The sequence below is a fragment of the Ovis aries genome, chromosome 8 (genome assembly GCF_016772045.2).
Source record: "Ovis aries strain OAR_USU_Benz2616 breed Rambouillet chromosome 8, ARS-UI_Ramb_v3.0, whole genome shotgun sequence".
Taxonomy (NCBI): domain Eukaryota; kingdom Metazoa; phylum Chordata; class Mammalia; order Artiodactyla; family Bovidae; genus Ovis; species Ovis aries.
The window spans coordinates 60,584,080-60,603,207 of NC_056061.1; the positions used below are offsets into that span (position 1 = coordinate 60,584,080).

General features: G+C 39.7%; 1 protein-coding gene and 1 long non-coding RNA gene across 13 annotated transcripts in view; one reads left to right on the forward strand and one right to left on the reverse strand.

Annotated features, from left to right (window-relative positions):
• Window positions 1-1,126: 1,126 nt before the first annotated feature.
• Window positions 1,127-5,528, forward strand: LOC132660250 (uncharacterized). The gene is made up of 3 exons (XR_009601650.1): window positions 1,127-1,391; window positions 1,792-2,946; window positions 5,328-5,528. It is a non-coding gene; the product is annotated as an uncharacterized LOC132660250 (long non-coding RNA).
• Window positions 5,529-13,317: 7,789 nt separating this feature from the next.
• The window catches only part of AHI1 (Abelson helper integration site 1), a 216,515-nt gene continuing 210,704 nt past the window's right edge, over window positions 13,318-19,128 (reverse strand). For 7 of the 12 annotated variants that reach the window (XM_060419699.1, XM_060419696.1, XM_060419695.1 and 4 more), the window contains one exon: window positions 13,318-19,069. In XM_060419699.1, coding sequence (XP_060275682.1) covers window positions 18,781-19,069 — 289 coding nt within the window. In that variant the 3' untranslated portion in view covers window positions 13,318-18,780. The remainder of the gene's footprint in view (window positions 19,070-19,128) is intronic. The other 5 variants (XM_060419704.1, XM_042253505.1, XM_042253504.1 and 2 more) reach the window with 1 other exon arrangement.

The following is a 19,128-nucleotide window of genomic DNA, read 5'->3' on the forward strand; positions in this document are numbered from 1 at the left end:
AGTGTACCTCACACGGAGTTACTTTTCATACTTGTGCACAAGGACATTAGTCACTTGGGGAGTCCCCCTGGAGGGGCTGAATTTGTGTAGAGCCCAGACAGACGGCCATCTGTGTGGTTTTCTCTCCAGCAGTCTCTGGAACTTGCATGGTGGATGGATTGAGGGGTTGTGTGGGGACGAGGGCAGTCTTTAACAAACAAAAGAGCGAACATTGGGAAGGCTGCACGAATAGCTTTCAGAACCTCCACAAGATGTTCTGAACATGTGGAAAGAGGCCAAGTGCAAAAGAGGAATTACCTCCTAAACATCAAGCCCGCCTAGTGAGAAGGGAAGTTTGTTACTGCTGATTACAAGTTAGCCCTTGGGGAGAAGGCTCCAGAGCCCACAAGTGGACACTTCTGGATCTTCAGCTGGGTCCTGAGCCAAGGGAAAACAACTGTTAAAGAAGTGATGCTATTACAGATCAGATAGCTTCATTTTCTGATAAGTACATTATAAATCACCTTCTCTTAGCACAAGAAACCTCACTGATGAATATTCTTGATCATTTAAATGTCCAAAATACACCACAACATGAGCACAGAGCATGACCTCAATAACTCTCATAGCCATGGAGAAATGGTTTGACTTCTGAATGGAAAAAATGACATGCAGACAACTCTGACACTTCCTTTGAGAGTCTTTGTAAATTTCCAACTATTACACATGCCCCCAAAGCTTCCCACTCTGTGTCTTTGGCCTTGACATGCCTTTGAAAAGAGTGCATGCTAAGCTGAGGGCATCTGTCCAGATGTTCAGGTCTCCACACTCAAACCAGTTAATCTGGAAGTAAAATAATCAAAGAAACCCTGTGACCTGGAAACCAATCTATCTCACTCATAAATCAAACCTTTCGTATAAGTCTGGATATATCTGTGTGGCCAAAAACTAGTGAGTTTAAACTTCTTGAATTTTCATTAATTATTTTGATCTTAGATGTGGATAACAGCTGCTAGTTAGTGATTGTGCATGAAATAAAATCCCAAGATTATGCAGAAATTATAGCCTCAGTGCCATGGTGATAATCTAATGAGGCAAAAGCTTGGATGCATGTCAACTTCATCCGAACAATAGGTGCTGTCGAGCAGACAGGGACACTGTTGGAAGTGATGCCTTGGAAATAGCACAGTCTAGAATCAGGCGGCCTTACTCCTCTCCATCTGAGTTTATAGCGGGCATATGGAACACGTTTCTGTTCAAGCTGGTTCACAAAAACGTCTGCGTCAGCAGTGAGAATCAACACTAAATTCTCCTTCAATATTTACTCCCTTCATTTGGACTTATGTCACCATTACAATCTGGAAGCAGCGAACACATGGGCCCAGAGTGACCCACGGGGCAGCTGAGCACCGGTAAGTCTTTTCTCTCTAGACATTCATTCCATGAGGGAGAAACTCTTCCTAATCATCACACAGATTCTAGCAGATTTACACACAACGGGTTGTACAGAATGCCCTAGACTTTGGAATATTCTTGGCCTTGGGAAAAAAATTTTTTTTTAAGTTTGTAAAGGTAATTACCATTATTTACCGTACTGAGGGCAAAGCCCCACCCTGGGCTTGAGGCCAGGGGATCTCAGACTAGAGTGTATTGAGGTGAGCCAACTCCAAGACAAAAGCACAATTATGCTCACATAAAAACCAACACTGGTGGCAGTGGGTGAAGGAAACACCCACGTAAGGGGGAGGTGTGTGCAGGGAGGGGCTTGCTTTGAAGTTTTGCATAAATCTTGTAAATTTTTTCCCCCCATAGTCCTGAGAATGAAGATTCTGCAGAGGTTGCCATCCTGGGTCTCCTGTTAAGCTGTGCCATAAGGAAATAGACTTCTTTCTTACTCGATTTGCCAGTTTTAAAAACTGAACTCTAAATAAAAGCATTTTGGTAGAATGAAGAAAACGGGAAATGTTGTGTAAGGTGTTCTGAAGCTTTCTTCATTTCTTGGCAGAAAGGAACTAAAGCCAAACACAAAAAGAGGTCTTTATGTTTCAAGCCCACTTCACTTGACTCTTCTTTCTGATTCACATCCACTTGTCCACTTAGGAAAGTGGTTAGGCCGTGGGGTTAGAAATAGTGTTGCTGCAGTCCATCTGGTTCTCCAGTTAGAAAATAATTAGCTAGTCCCGAAATACTCACACACGTTACCTTTTTGACAACCACCCCATATCTTTTTATTCTTGCTAGGATGAAGGCCAGATGATTATTCATGCTGATACTATAAATCAGCGACAAGAAAAACTTGTAATGACAACGTAGACATGTTTCAAGAATCCACAGGCACTGCAAGGGGAAGGAGAGGAGTGACAGGGAGATTGGGGCCCACCGAGCACCCCAGCCTGGCCTGGAATGAGTGAGCGCACTGGTTCCCAGAGAGCAGCCTCTCTAGCAGTAGGTGTACTGCCAGGCTCCTCTGTCCATGGAATTCTGCAGGCAAGAATACTGGAGTGGGTTGCCATTCCCTTCTCTAGGGGATCTTCCTGATCCAGGGATTGAACCCAAGATCTCTGGCATTGCAGGTGGATTCTTCACTGAGCCACCAGGGAAGCCCCTACTGCACACTACTTCAGGAGAAAAACCCTAGGAAGTTGGATTTTCCTCTTCAGTCCAGGAGGAAAATGCTCTTTGAGAAATGGATGTGGACACATGAGGTCCTGGGGCTGTGACCTCAGTGAAGTGCAGGCTGAAGACAATTTGTAGCATCAGCCTGTCTCTCACCACTGCACACGCCAGAAGCCGACGCCTGATAGAACTCGAGCCACCAGTCCTGCACACCCAGTTCTTGCCTGCCTGGCAGCCAAGAGGAAAGGGGAATTACAGACAGGCTGGACTTGAAACACTGCTATGGCCCCACCTGAGTTTCAGGTGCCCCAGGGAGTCCTTTCAACCACCTGGAATTGAGGCTGTTTCAAGGTACAGATGCAACCTGTGTTTGTCTTGCTTTTGTTTGCACCTGAATACAAGTACCAGCTGGAAGCCAGAAGGTGTGGGGCACTGCAAACAATTTTAACTTAAATAAAGAACTGAAGAGTTTAAAAGACAGGATACATGTAGAGGCGAGGGAGTGAGGGGGGAAAAAGAGGGGAAAGGAAATAGATTTATTAGAGGAAATAGAAAAATACACAGAAATTTGGGTAGGTGTGATACTTGATATGTATTTTCCATGATCTGTTAGTATACCTACCTACATTTCACCCTCAACTTAATGATATACAGAAAATAAGCCTTTGGTCCTGTGATCCACCTTGCTGAGTATTGAATGTGCCTATTATGCACCAAGTACTAAAGTAAACACTGGGGATAAATGATGAAAAGATATTGTCATCCTATAGTCAGATGGCAAGTTATCACTTCTGAGACGGCTGCCATGATGATGGATGTGGGCCATGATGACATAAAGGGCCAGCTATTTCCCCTTAGAATGGTGAAGGGAGACTAAAGAGGAAACGAGAGAGAAGACCTTACACAAACCTCTTCTTCACCCCAAAAGCAACACCAAGAGACAAAAATGTGGAATGCATTGGTGATGGTCTTTTCCTATTCATTCATTTTGTACTAGGGTAACATCTCTGCTGCTTCCACGTCTTAGCTATAGTAAACGGTGCTGCCATGAACATAAACATTGGAAAGAAAACCTTTTTCTTAAATGCTACAGGTTGATGTGAATATTTCCAAGGCAACATGCAACTTGAGATTTCTTTTTTTTTATTTAAAAAGATGTTTATTTCATATCAGAGTATAGCTGACTTACAATGTTGTGTTAGTTTCAGCAACGTGATTCAGTTATACATACATATGTGTGTGTGTGTGTATATATATATGTCTCCACTCTTTTTTGAATTCTTTCCCCCATATAGATTATTTCAGAATATTGAGTAGGGTCCCTTGTGCTATACAGTAGGTCCTGTTGGTTGTCTATTTTATATACGGTGTTGTTCAGTCACTAAGTTGTGTCCAACTCTGCGACACCATGGACTGTCGCCCATATAGTAGGGCTATAATCCCAAACTCCTAATTTATCTCTCCCTTCCCATCTTTTCCCTTTGGTAACCCTAAATTTGTTTTCTATATCTGTGAGTCTGTTTCTGTTCTGCAAATAAAGTTATTTGTATCATTTTTTTACATTCTACTTTTAAGTGATGGCATATGATATTTGTCTTTCTCTGTCTGATTTACTTCACTTAGTATAATCTCAGGTCCATGTGTCTTGCTGCAAATGGCATTATTTCATTCTTTTCTACGGTTGAGTAGTATTCCATTGTATATCTGTATCACATCTTTATTCACGCATCTGTTAATGGACATTTAGGTTGCTTCTATGTCTTAGCTATAGTAAATACTGCTGCTGTGAACATTAGGGTGCATTAGATTAATTTTTTATCAACCTATTTTTTAAAAAAATTTTCTGCAAAAGGCAGTAGAAATTTGGAAAATACTATGCTGCTTAACTTTTTCATTTTTTAAATAACAGAATGTCACTTTTTGTCAACTGTGAGGGGGAAAAGCATTCTAAAAAGAAGCCATTTCATTTTAAAATAAAATACAATCTGTAGTTTGGCAAACTCAAGGGCAGTAGTATAATAATTAACAGTGAAATTTTGGATTCAGACAAACCAGAGATCTAAATCCTGACATCCCAATTTATAAGCTGTGTGATCTCTGACACATAGTGTTACTTTCCTGAACTTGAGTTTTTGTTTTTATTAAAAATTTTTTTTTGGCTATGCTGCATGGCATGTGAGATCTCAGTTTTCTGACAAGGAACTGAATCCACACACCCTTGCATTGGAAGTGCAGAGTCTTAACCACCGAACCAGCAGGAAAGTCCCTGTTTTTTCTTTTTTTTTTAATGGGAGTAATAATAATGATATCTAATTTGTAAGCTTATTTTAAAAATTAAATAAGATAATTATGCATATAAAGTCCCTGACAAGGAGCCTAGTAGCTAGCCTATGCTCAGCAAATGGTGGCTATTATTAAAATTAGCCTATTCATGAATAATTCTAGTAATAAATACTTTTCCTTTCCCTGTTAAATTATGACTCTACACAGGACAAAGTGAATTGAAATAATGATCATTTCTTCTGTGGGTACATTTAATGGCTACAGCCTACTAAAAAGGTTAAATAAGTTTTGAGTGGCATGATCTGATAGGGCTGAAGAATGATTTATTTAAGAGGATAAATGTCAAAATCACATTTCCCTGGCTGTGCAGTTAGCATGAGTGTCACAATGGGGTTACCCACAATGGCTTGTATTCTCAAGAAGCTGACCAGACTAATGTTTACATTCAGGAGTAGCTCCACTAATCCAAAGGAGAAATGGAAGATCCTAAACTTGAAAGCACATCAGGAGTAAAAGGTAAGGATGTTCAATAACATCTCTAACGTCAATCATTTAGAAATCTGAATGCAAATTGTCATGACCATCAGCAGACCTGAATTCACTGAACCCAAGCCAAGAAATGTCGAGCCCATCCATCTACCCCAGGCAGCCAGGTCTGTGTGTGATTCTTACACCTCTGCCTTGGGGCACTGGGGGGCTCCTGGAACTTTCTAATGTAAACACGGCTGGGCTGGATATTGGTCTTGTTGAACAAAGAGTTGTTTGAAACTTTTAGATATGCTTTAGATGATAAAAATACAGGGAATGAAAATGCCTAGATTCACTTCCTGGCATAAACATACATAACATGAAGCAGTGAATTCTTAAAATTGACGCTTAGACTCAGGCATAGCGACACCATGGACTTTATGAGTCTAGGAAACTTTTCTACAGGAAACTATCACGATTATAAGAACAGAGAGGCAAAGATATCAGATTCACAGGCAACGGGACTCAGACAGGCCGATTTTAGAAGGCTTTTGGAGGATTTTTGTCCCCCCTCAGGTGAATGGGAATGCAAAATATTATGCAAATCAGATTTTATCTTCTGGATAATTTGCCTCAATAAAAAAAGCTAAAGACATGAAAGGAAGACTACATTCACATTTAAAGACTGTGTTTTCATGTAAATAAAGTGTTGCTCAAAGTGCACTGGGGCTTGAGAAGAGGTAGGCAAAGCTACCACCAGGAGGGATCCTCCATCTTGGATTCCCAGTTTCAGCAGCAGACTTGAGATGGTGGCCAGCTATGGTTCTAATGGTTTAATGTTGAATTCAGTGAATGCCACTGCTGATGTCAGGCAGGGAAGATGGACAAAGGGAGCCAGAAAAAAAAAAAGAAGAAGAAAAAGGAAGAGTATGAGAAAAAGAGGGCTTCCCCAAAGGCTCAGCGGTCAAGAATTCGCTCGCAGTACAGGAGACACACACAGGAGACACGTGTTGGATCCCAGGGTCAGGAAGATCCCCTGGAGGAGGAAGTGGCAACCCACTCCAGTATTCGTGCCTGAAAAATCTCATGGACCCAAGAGCCTGGTGGGTTGCAAAGAGTTGGACACGACTAGTGACGGAGCGCACACTCAGCGAGAAAGAGAAAAGAAAAAAAAAAGATAAAGACAGCTGTGACTGTGGAAGAATGACTAGTGAAGTGTTAGTTGCTCTTGTGACCCCATGGAGGTAGGCTGCCAGTCTCCTCTGTCCATGAGATTTTCCAGACAAGAATACTGGAGAGGGTTGCCATTTCCGTCTCCAGGGGATCTTCCCGACCCAAGGGTCAAACCTGGGTTTCCCACATTGCAGGCAGACTCTTTACCACCTGGGCTACCTTCTTAGATTCCTTCCTAAATTGCCGAGTCTTATTGGGCATTTAAGATCTTTAAAAAGATTAAATTCTACTTGAGACTATCCTGTGATATTGAGCACAAGCACAGATTTATAAGAATATATATATGTATAAAACAACTATATATATATGTTAAATATATACATAAAAGCACTATCAGTCAGTTCAGCTCAGTTCAATCGCTCAGTCGTTTCTGACTCTTGTGACCCCATGAACCACAGCACGCCAGGCTTCCCTGTCCATCACCAACTCCAGAGTTCACTCAAACTCATGTCCATTGAGTCGGTGATGTCATCCAGCCATCTCATCCTCTGTTGTTCCCTTCTCCTCCTGCCCCAAATCCCTCCCAGCATCAGGGTCTTTTTAAATGAGTCGACTCTTCGCATGAAGTGGCCAAAGTACTGGAGTTTCAGCTTCAGCATCAGTCCTTCCAATGAACACCCAGGACTGATCTCCTTTAGGATGGACTGGTTGGATCTCCTTGCAGTCCAAGGGACTCTCAAGAGTCTTCTCCAACACCACAGGTTCAAAAGCATCAATTCTTCGGCACTCAACTTTCTTCACAGTCCAACTCTCACATCCATACATGACCACTGGAAAACGATAGCCTTGACTAGATGGACCTTTGTTGGCTAAGTAATATCTCTGCTTTTCAATATACTATCTAGGTTGGTCATAATTTTTCCAAGGAGTAAGTGTCTTTTAATTTCATGGCTGCAGTCACCATCTGCAGTGACTCTGGAGCCCCAAAAAACAAAGTCAGCCACTGTTTCCACTGTTTCCCCATCTATTTCCCATGAAGTGATGGGACCAGATGCCATGATCTTCATTTTCTGAACTTTTTCACTCTCCTCTTTCACTTTCATCAAGAGGCTTTTTTTGTTCCTCTTCACTTTACTTCAGTTTAAAAAAGCATTATCTCAGGCCCACAAGAAATACTACATTGGTTGATATATTATGTATTAATTAAAGTCAAATAATACATTGATCGATAGATTATCAGTTTCCATGTCATGAGCTAAGTGTTTTTATAGACAATAGATATAGGACACTACAAGGATATAATTACCATTGTTAGTAATTAGGAAAGGAATCTTAGTGTTTAAGTTGAGATGAAACTTAAACGGAAACATATACATATTCAGCAGAGGCTTTGGGAAAAAGGGTTTTGAAGTCGAGAACAAGTCAAGGGTTTGAGGAAGCTATGGTCCTTGGGGGACAGCAGTATGGTCTCACTGCAGTATGAACTGAGGGCGTCCATGTGCAGTCATGACATGAATAACTGAGGGTAAGGGGGGGTCTCTGCTATGCTCAGTTGTCTGGACTTTCAGATATCAACCATGCTTCTAACTTTTGCTGTCACTTCCGAGGTGACTGAATTTCATTTGAGAGTTTGCTGTGATATCAGAGAGCACAGGACTGAATTTATAGGAATAATTCTTAAGCAAACAGGAAAAGGTGGGGTCCTACCCCTGGATTCTGTGACCCTGGACAAGTATGTGAAAGAACGATCTTTCTTTTTATGTTCTGATCCCTCTCTCTTCCATTTCCAGAGCTCTACATAGAAGAGCTCTGAAGGGAGTTTTTCTCATGGAAAGGAGAGTGGAAGGATACGGAAGCATTCTTGCATGGTCTCTTGTTCATTTTCCCCTTCCGGTTATTCAGTTTGGGGTTCTATGGTTGCTCTTCTCTAAAACCTGGCCCAGGGAACAGACTTCTCAGGTCCTCTGAATAGGATATGTTTTCAGTAGCAAGGATAAAGGGAAACACAATCACTGGAGAAGATACAAATGCCATCGTGTTTACAGGGAGCCTTTGGCAGCTGGGCTGGAACCACCGCCCCTTGCCTGCCTGAGAGGTGAGAACACCTCTCCACCAAGCAAGATGCATCCTATTCATTACCACCTGGAACTTTTCCCTTCTCATGAAAACTTCCAGATTCAAGGTTCCCAGACTTCCTTGGGTTCTCTTGCTTGTAGTCTGAGAAACTCTGACCTTCCAAAGGAAGGACTGTGGACACTGATACACTGTTGATTTCGTTTTTTTAGGTGCAAAATCTCCACTCCCTCAAAAGAAGGACCCTTGTTTGCTAAGGGTCCATCCTTAACACCAATCACTTAACACCTGTATCAAATTATACACATCAAGTAGAGAGGAAATTCTTTCACACCAATATGAACAAAGAGTTTATTGTTATACAGGAAAATCTATTTTGGAAAAAAATTACTTTTCTTGGAAAAGAAAATTTTTTTCTTTCTCTAGGTTCGAGCAGGGATAATTCCTGTATTTATTTGTGCTCAAAGTTTGCAAAATGGCAGGAGTGTGGCTATCAGAAGAGGATGACACATAGATGGAAGAGGACTTCTTGTGAGTCTTGTTTATAGGCAGAGGATGAGTTCAAGACAGAACTGACCTCAAATCTCCCAGGAGAGAATCCTGTCGTATCTACTCCAGACATGCATGCCAAGGGTGACCTGACTGTATAATTCCCCTGCCCAGGGCTGTGTCTTCAGAAAAAGAGCACACAACTCAGAGAACAGGCCAATCTCTCAGCTCAGGATCTTTTCTATATTCTAGATCTTTTTTATTTTAAAATTAAAAAGTGACAAGTCTGTCCTTGGCCACAGGACACTCTATCTACATTCATGTTTGAAAGAAGAAACTACATTCACTTCATGGAACTGTAGGATTTGCAGCAACTATAGTCTAACAGTCTGTCGCAAGTGTATTGGATGTTTCAGTTTGCCAGACCTGTCATGAGAAATTAATTACAGGATGTTGCAGAAATGGCAAAGCTCCAGCAGCATCTTGCATAGTTTAATATAGCCCCATTTCCCCATTTCAATGTATTTGTGGTTAGATAAATCCTCAGAAATTTACAGCTGCTATAGACTAGTTTATTATGTACTCTGCCTGCACACATGATAAGTATAATAAGAATTTGATGTTCTTAAAGTACATAGATTTCACTGACATTTCTTTACCACTATGGAAATATTTAGTTGCTAAAAGTAGCATCTGCAGAAACTTCTGAACATTAACTTCTGTAAAACAGGCAGAGATGGTTAAAAACATCACAGTGCTTAGCCACCTCCCATTTATTTGAAACTGAAGAACTGCATCTCGGTAAAAAGTTGTGTGGAGTGTTTCTATAAAATGGTCCCAGGAACAAATAGAAAAAAAATTAACTATTGATTCTCAATTGAAAACACTGAACAACTGAAGCGACCACATTTTTCTTCAGGGAACCTTCTTCCTTTGGTTTCGAGACTGCTTTTTCACAAGCTTCAGTTGTTCATTTTTAACATGGCAACAATCTGTTTTCCTCACCTGCTTACTGTTTCCTCCTTTTGACTTTCTTTTTTTCCTTAACTATGATTGTCCCCTCTCAAGTCATCTCATTTCAAGCAACTTTAAAGACTGGCAACGTAGGTATACTTAATATAACTGTTGCATTAAAACAAATTCCTGTATTTTCCTCTACAAAATTCTTTCACAGTTCTTCACAAGGAACCCAGTGATGATTTAAGAAAAAGTGAACTATCATGAGTAAAAATCAAACTGTTTAGTACTTTTAGACAGAAAAGACATTGAAGTATATAAAGTTGGGCCATTTGGTAATAGAGGGAGAACGTGTTATATGCATGGTTCTTTTATACGTACTTACTTCTGAACCCCCTTTAGATTGTGAGTAGAGAGTAAAACTGTACATTCTTGGCAGCTTTATCCTCCCTGTTCTGAGACTGTCAAAATAACCCATCCATAATCAGCATGAATTTGAGGTGTTAGAAGAGCAACTTTCGAAAAGAAGGGGCTCACAACATATGCCTGATGTAGATTTGAAGAGGATCATTAGAAAAAAGCATTCTTTGTGTTTACAAAACAGATGTTTTTATGTTATCCAGTTCCCGCCTTAACTTAAAAGTATTTCCTATTCATTTTAATAACTAGAGCAGAAAGATATGATGAATGCAGTACCTCATTACCAAGTTCGCTTTCCGGGTCTCTGAAGAGAGTAGCTGTCTACTTTTGCCTAGTAGGTCCATTGTTAACCCTAAATGATGCTGACATCCAATTCTCCTGCAGATAATTGGGTCCATCCATAGACTGAGTTTGCCACTCAACAGAGCCTTTTGATTGACGTGACTCTTGATGTTTTTATTTTCTCTTATGTGACTGGGATGGCGCCTTTTCTGTTTTCTTGAAGAATATGTTACTGTACATGTATAAGTTTGATTCCATAGAATTGATTTCTTAGAAAAAAGTAAGAATTATAGTACAGAGTAAGGATCTTGCAAAACATTTATGGGATAAAGACATTATCAGGGCTTTTTTTTTCTTAATTTTACTCAACGATGGTATTTCACTTTATGTAGGTCACTGCTGCATGAAAGATGCAGGAGATGTTTCCAGTCCCAGAGTGTGGTTGTAGGTGCATCAGGGTGCTTTCCTTAATCTTGTGTGGGTGCAGACAGACTCTAGGTGTGACTGCCTCACTTTACCCAGTACCTGAGGTGGGTGGGGCACTTCAAGACCTCCCAGTGGAGTCTGCAAACTTCCATGGACAGTGAGCATTTACTGACCATGTGCACTTGGACAAGTTACTTAACCTTCAAAGCCCTGGTTTCCTTATCTGCAGCAAGGAAGATTTTATCTTCCTCCTAGGTTTAAAGTGAAGAGTAAATGAGGTCATGTACATGAAGTGCAGATCTGGGAACTCTCTTCTTTAGTTAAGTTCAATGAGGTAGAAATCAGTAAATACAAGCTTTAAAAAGTTGGACTGGTGAAAAATGTTCCCATAATTTACTTAACAGATATGGACCTCAGGTGGAAATCATTGAAATTATGTGTAAGGTCATGACTTTTTATTACAGTTTCTAGAATGTTCTAACCCTCTGAACAGTATTTGTCATTTAAATATACGACTAAAATAACATGTCATATATAGTTACAAAATGTTAAATTATTTCCCAGATAGTCTTGCTGAACTTTCTAAAGAGAAAAATATCTTTCTTTGATAAAACATTTCTATAACAGAAATAAAATTAAGGTCAAGTATTCATTTTTTTGGGAAAGAAACCTTACACAATGTTTCAAAACTATGAAGTGTTTGCCATTTAAAAACACTAATTTAATATTTAAAAGATGCATTTTAAACATGAATTGCATTCATACGTATAAAATATTTTATGTTTTAAATCTTTATAAAACTTGCTTTTTATTCTAGCTTTACAAATCTTATTCATTGTATAATTTTGGTACTGAAGAAACTTGAATCTTCAACATATAGTGGAGTGAATAATCGGGAAATAAATTTAAAGAATGACATTATTTATATCTAGAAAAGATAGTGTCAAATTGTTACTTATTTGGAGAAAAGAAACTATAAAATGGGATAAAATTTAGTAATTTTAGAATAAAAATAAAACTAATTTGTAAGACTCTTGAGAGTCCCTTGGACTGCAAGGAGATCCAACCAGTCCATTCTAAAGGAGATCAGCCCTGGGTGTTCTTTTGGAAGGAATGATGCTAAAACTGAAACTCCAGTACTTTGGCCACCTCATACGAAGAGTTGACTCACTGGAAAAGACTCTGATGCTGGGAGGGATTGGGGGCAGGAGGAGAAGGGGATGACTGGATGGCATCACTGACTGGATGGACGCGAGTCTGAGTGAACTCTGGGAGATGGTGATGGACAGGGAGGCTTGGAGTGCTGAGATTCATGGGGTCACAGAGTCGGACTCGACTGAGCGACTGAACTGAACTGAACTGAAATATGTAGCATTATGAATCTTCAGGTGGATTCTTTTTAATCACTGTTCCTTATTTGGGTTGTGCTGGGTTCTCACTGCTGTGTGGGCTCTCCTCAGCTGTGGTGAGCAGGGGCTACTCTCTAGCTGCAGTGTGAGGGCTTTTCACTGCGGTGGCTTCTCTTGTTGCAGAGCACGGGCTCTGAAGCATGTGGGCTTCAGCAGTCGCGGCTCCCAGGCTCTGGAGAGCAGGCTCAATGGTTGTGGTGTATGGGCTTAGCTGCTCTGTGGCAAGTGGGAATCTTCCCAGCTCAGGGATCACACCCATGTCTCCAGCACTGGCAGGTAGATTTCTTACCACGGAGCCACCAGGGAAGCCCTTCAAATGGATTCCTATGTCTGATTTCTCTGCTTAATTATAATCTGGACTTATTACTTGGAGGACACTTTTATTATCTCCCCCACCCTACTCTGTCTCACGTTAGCAAGGGTGGTGAAGACTTTTTGTTATGTCTTCATGGATAACCCAAGTCTTGTCTTGTCAACAGGACAGAAAAGAAAAGAAATGGGCTTTGAGCAGAAACAACTTTTCCTGGTGTTTGTCATAATTGTTAGTTTGTCTTTAGACATTGCAATATAAAAATAATTCTTTAGTTTTCATATGAACGTTGGGATCTCAGCAAATGTTAGGTCCTCTGACATATTAGTTTATTATCATCTTGATTTAGAATCTTTTTGCAACTTGTTGAAATTCTTTGCAATTTGGTTAAAGCCCAAATCAGAGAACCAACACGATCTCAAAACTATGAGCTAAAATTCCAGAGAGCCACGTTTTTATTTTTTAATTATCAAGTACATTCATAAGACAGAAAAAACAGGCTGGTGCAAGGGTGACTTAGGCTGCCTGGGTCCAGCTGTACCTGAAGCAGAGACACATGCATCCAGAACAGGGGAGCTTGGTGCTATCAGAACACACTTCTGTGCTTATCGCCGAGGGCCCGAGTAATTATCACTGCCACTCATCACTTCACCAGTGAACCCCCCTGCCCCGAGTTCTGTACAGTGGGGGCACATTTACCAATTTTCATACTTTTACAACATGTGCAGGGGAAGAGTCAAATATATTTTTACTAGAAGATTCTTCACATTGGGTATACATCTGGGCCAAATTTACACCTCAGTGCCCAACACTGTTTTTCTCACTTCTTATTTTAATGGAATCAGTTGTCTAATTTGGTAAATAAGTTTTCTAATTTTATATTAGTCTTGACCTTCTCGAGGTTAAATATTTATTGACAGACTTACAGTCACACAGTTGAAAAAGAAGAGCCAAGTAAAACACAAAGAGATGAAATTTCCTATTTTATAACCTCACACTTCAAAATACATAGTCAAATATGACACTGTTACTCTGGAACTAAAGGAATAAATAATCCAATGTAAAAATTTAAAAACAAGCGTTAAGACTAAAATAAATATTAAAACAATTTAAGTCTACAAATCACTCACATGCTTCAACATGAAATGCCTTTTTTTAAAAAGTAAAAAAATATTTGGAAAACTCTTGCCAGTCTAGCCAAAAGTCACTTTTAGTTTATGTGTATCAAGTTAATACATACGATTCATTCAAAACAAACACATTTGTTACCTTTTAATGCCTTTCTTATTCGGAACACTTTGAATACACAATATCCTGAAGCTGCTTATCTTTATTTTAAATAAAGTTAAGTTTCAATAGCATATATTTCAATTCTGAGCATAACATCACACATATAACCGCATTACAGATATAATAATATTAAATGATTACTTAACAAACATTCTAGCAATACCAACACTTTTTCTTCGTATTTGCTGAGTAGCAATTATAGTTTTTCTTTATTGATTTTCCAACAATGGTAATGTAATTTTGATGCAATTACTAATAAACACAAGTGCCATTATTTAGATCAACAACAAACACGGTGGTTTATAACAAGCTCAAAAGGCCACATTTACCTTTCCACCCATACCTTGCTTCTGATTATTCTAGATTCTTTCATAAGGATAAAACGTAGTAGAGCCTTTCTTCCTGGCCATCTGAAATTTCTGAACTCTGAAGAGAAATTCCATCTGGTTTAATTTGTCACTTCCTTTCTATATGTTTGGTTCTTTTCCTCTTCATTCTTCAACTCTTTACTAGGAGAAAATGACACACAATGGACTACATGAACTTAATGTCTTCTGATCACAATAATCTTGGCGTGCCCAGGTAACAGCACAGGTAATAAAGCAGTGTGCAAGACACACACGTGCACACACAACCAGAGGACCAAAGTACTGATTTGTCTTCTTGAATTAAAGTCTAGCTTGCCTCTTGAACAAACTGTGAGTCTTTCAGTATCATCAGCAGTTGCTTATGGCCTGCTCCAGCACCGATCAGTTAATTTCAGCAAGAAAGAAATACATTTCTCAAATATATACAATAAGCATTCCAAACCCTGGGTAACTTCCAAAATTAAGTGCAGGCCATCAGTTTATGAAATTCTCCATTCACTGGAAAAAAAACTGCCATGGATGCTGCTTCAGGGTAAGTGACTGGAAAGCACACAGGCCATTTTATTCAACAGCACTCTTTCATTCAGTTCATGACTATGTCTACTTTTAGAAGTGGGTTAACTATTATAGTTTTTCCAATAAATCCCCAAAATGGCATGCGCCATTTTTGATTGAGCAAGATAGTGATGGTTAACTATATATCTAGATGCAGCTTTGAACTAAAACAAATTATACTATTAATAAAAATCCAGAACCAACAGGCAGATGAAACAAGAAGCTGCTTCTTTAGAGGCCATGTGGTAAGTATACCACGATTACAGGGTGATAAACGAGGGACTGAACCTGAAATTTTTTAATGCAATTGTTCATGTATCAGTAATGAGTATCTGGACTTACACAAAATTGTTTTGTCTTCCCTCTAAGCAGAAATGGCTTAACATTTGGTTGCTCTCAGGAGACAAAAACTTCAGTCTAAGGATGATGGCCAACTGCTTAGGTGTGGTCAATTCCACTGATCACTCCTGAGAAAAGCAGAGGCTAGAGCATTATGTTGGAAAAAAGGATGTGCTAATAACCATTGCTGAACCCTAACCAGAAGGATTAGGGAACATCTGTGCCTTTAAGGTCAGGCCCAATCTTTTATTTGTATTTTTTTAAATTTATTTTATTGAAACATAGTTGATTTACTATGTTGTGTTAATTTCTGCTATACAGTAAAGTGATTCAGTTATACACACACACACACACATATATATATACATATATTCTTTTTCATATTCTTTTCCATTACAGTTTATGGCCCAATCTTAAATAAATGGCTGTACTACCCTTTCATATGAAAAACATTTACACGAGGGGAAAAACCCTCTGTCAGTCCTTGTTTCCTGATTTTAAATTTGCTAAATTAGCACTATGTACAGAAGCCCTGAAATGTTTCCAGTGAACATGCTCACAAATGCAACTGAGGTAGAGTTTCAACTGGTGCAGGTATGGTGCGCCAAGGTACAATCTCACCAGGGGCGAGAAAGGGTATCATTCTGTCCTGGTGGGTATACAGGTACAGTGTGTAAGGCTTGCCTCAGATTAGGGTCTGATAGCAAGGGCTGAGGCTCAAACGGAGGCTGAGCACAAGTCACCCAGAGACCCTATAAACATCTGTAAGGAACAGTGAGAGAGGTAAAGGATCTCAGAGGGGTAACGAGGCAAAACAGAGTGAGAGGAGTTGTTTATGATACCGGCAGGACAAAAACGAGGAAGAAAAACAGAAAAGGGAAGTGGAGAGGAGAACAGCTGGAAATGAGAGAGCTGGATGCTGTGTACAATGGGACAAGACTGCATGGTGAGAAATCATAAATAGAGGAGCCAGGAAGACCCTCAGGAGATGGAACCCGAGGAGAAACTGAACTAGAATAAGCTAAAGTAGGCAGTGAAGACAGCACACTTATGTGAAATGACTCAGATTAAGAAGAGGAAGGAACACTGAACACAGAATGTCAAAGACTGTCTATGAAAGGGAGCAAGGGGACAGAATAAAAGGAAAGGGGAGGAGAGAGTCAGGTGCACACCCTGGACAAATAACAGGGCACCAGCAAGGGGGCCTCAGCAGCACAAGGCTGGCTGCTGACGGCACAGGGACTGAGCGCCTGGGAGACGGCGGAGGCCTGCTGCCAAGGGGGTAGATGCCATCTCACCAAGAGACTGGAATGAATGCGAACCCGGGCTTTCTTTGCGCATCTCCTCATTAAGGAACCCCATAACGTAACAGAGACAGAGCAACAAAGTGAGGGCCTTTTAAAGGCAAATCATATACAAAGAGAAAGGAAGATTTCATAGCAAGGTTTTAAAAATGAATAGGAAACCAGGTCACTCTTTGTGTGTATGTTATGAAAAATAAGATTCATAAAAATACTGCACCCTATTCCACAAGAAATTCAATCCAGTGAGTATTCCCCAAAGGTTTGTTGTGCGGCTAGACATCAGGATAATTACCCGGGGGAGAAAATGTGAGCATATTATAGCCCCTGCCTTGAAGTATTGGGTTAAACCCAAATAGACTTTTTGGCCAACCAAATATTACCATTTAATCAGAGTTAAAAGGCAAAGCATTGTGTAGCAGAAATAACTCTGAACTCAGAGCCAGAAGATCGAGTCCTAGCTCAGACACTTTTAAACTCTGGATCTGAGACCTTAATTTCTTTACATGTAGAAAGAAAGGGCTGTATTAGAAAATTTCTGAAATTATTTTTGTTTTAAAAGAAATGATCAAGTAGTATATATAACAAAATATGCTGAGTAGAAAATTCAGAAAATACACACAGTAAAATGAAGGATAAAAAAATCACTACAGTTCCATCATTTAGAGATAACCACCCACATTTGTTGATGTATATTGTCCCATATTTTATGTATATTATATAAAAGTTATTTTATAATCATTTTTAACTTAGAAATTTATAATCTTTCATTTTTAACTTACAAATTTATCATCAATCTTTTCATGTCTATGAAAATACTTCTATAATATTTTTACTATTGTAATAGTCACATGGTATTCTATTTCATAATCAATCCTTTATTCATAGAAATTGATTTTTTCCCTTAGATTTTGAAAACTTGAAGGAGTAGCCTTTTAATTAAATCTCTACATATATACTTAAATACTTTCCTGCAGTAAATTCCTAGAGGTAGAACTGTCAGGTCAAAATATATGAACAATTTGAAAACTTAAGAAAAAGCTATACCCCACAAAGGATTATTTTAATGCTATCACCGGCAGTATATGAGAAAACCCACTTCCCCACACTCTCATCAACACAAGGCTGTGTAAGTCTGAAGCTTGCTGCCATTTCATGAAGGGAAAATACCATCTCATTTACTGATTTAATTTCTACTACTTTGATCACTGGAATTGGACATATTTCAGATTTTCACTGATATATATAGGGTCACAAAGAGTCGGACACGACTGAGTGACTTCACAATCAATATCCCTTTAAGAATGTTCTATGTATCCTATGGGTCAGTTCTCCTATTGATAATCTTTTCCCTGATGATTTTTCAAGCTTTACATGCTGAGGATATTAACCCTTTGTCATACATTTTGTGAAATTCTTCCTGATCCCAGGTCACTGGTTGTTTACAGCTTCTGCTTATGCATTTTTTTCTCTTTGACATAGATGATTTTAAAGGTTCTGTTATTTAGATCTAAAAACCTGCTTCAAAATATGTTTTCTAATTCTGATATCAATAATAAAACGTCATTCCTTAACACTCATGATCCTACAGTTATTGATTTATAAGCTTTCTGTATGATGAGAAGAGTAATGTGATAGAGCTTAACATTTCACTTTTAGTAGCCAAACTTCTCTTCTACTAACAGAGAAAACAGAGGTCACCTTCTTTAGAAAGCCCTTTCCTGTCCTTCTTCATCTCTCACCAGAAAACATCATCATTGTGTCCCACTCACCTCTCTCAGTGGAAAAAGTAGGCCTGCCTTCTTGTCTCAAATTCTCCTCTTTAGTTATTCCCCTTATCCTATATATGTTGACCGGCTCTTCTCAAGGGACTCTTGGCTCTGGGTTTATAAATATTCTTGTAATTCCCTCTGATATAAAGATTTTCTCTATATCCTGTGATTTCTACTACCTACTGTTCAGCCTTTTCTTTCAAGTCCAACATTTGGGAGAAGTGGCCTCTTCTGTCAGGCCTTCTCCCCGTGGGCTGGAGACAATCTGTCTCACGTTCCAGGATTCTCATTCAAAACCTGCCTCTCCCAGGCCACAGCCTCTTGGCCGCCAAACCCAAAGGCATTTTTCAGTCCCTGTTTGCTTCTGCTCTCTTTGATATGTGGCCTTGTTGACTGTGCCTTTCCTAAACCTTCCTGTGGACTCCGTGACGTGACTCTCTCCTGGTTTCCTCTCACCTCGATGAGGGTGACTTTCCGGCTGGTTTGCTCCGTCTCCTTCCCCTGTGTGTCCATGACTTGTCCTCGGTCCTCCTGGCTCCGTTCTCTGCCCGCTTCAGAACTGCAGGAGGGGAAGAGTGGAGATAAGGAGCTAGTGAGAAAGCTGCTGCAACAGCGCAA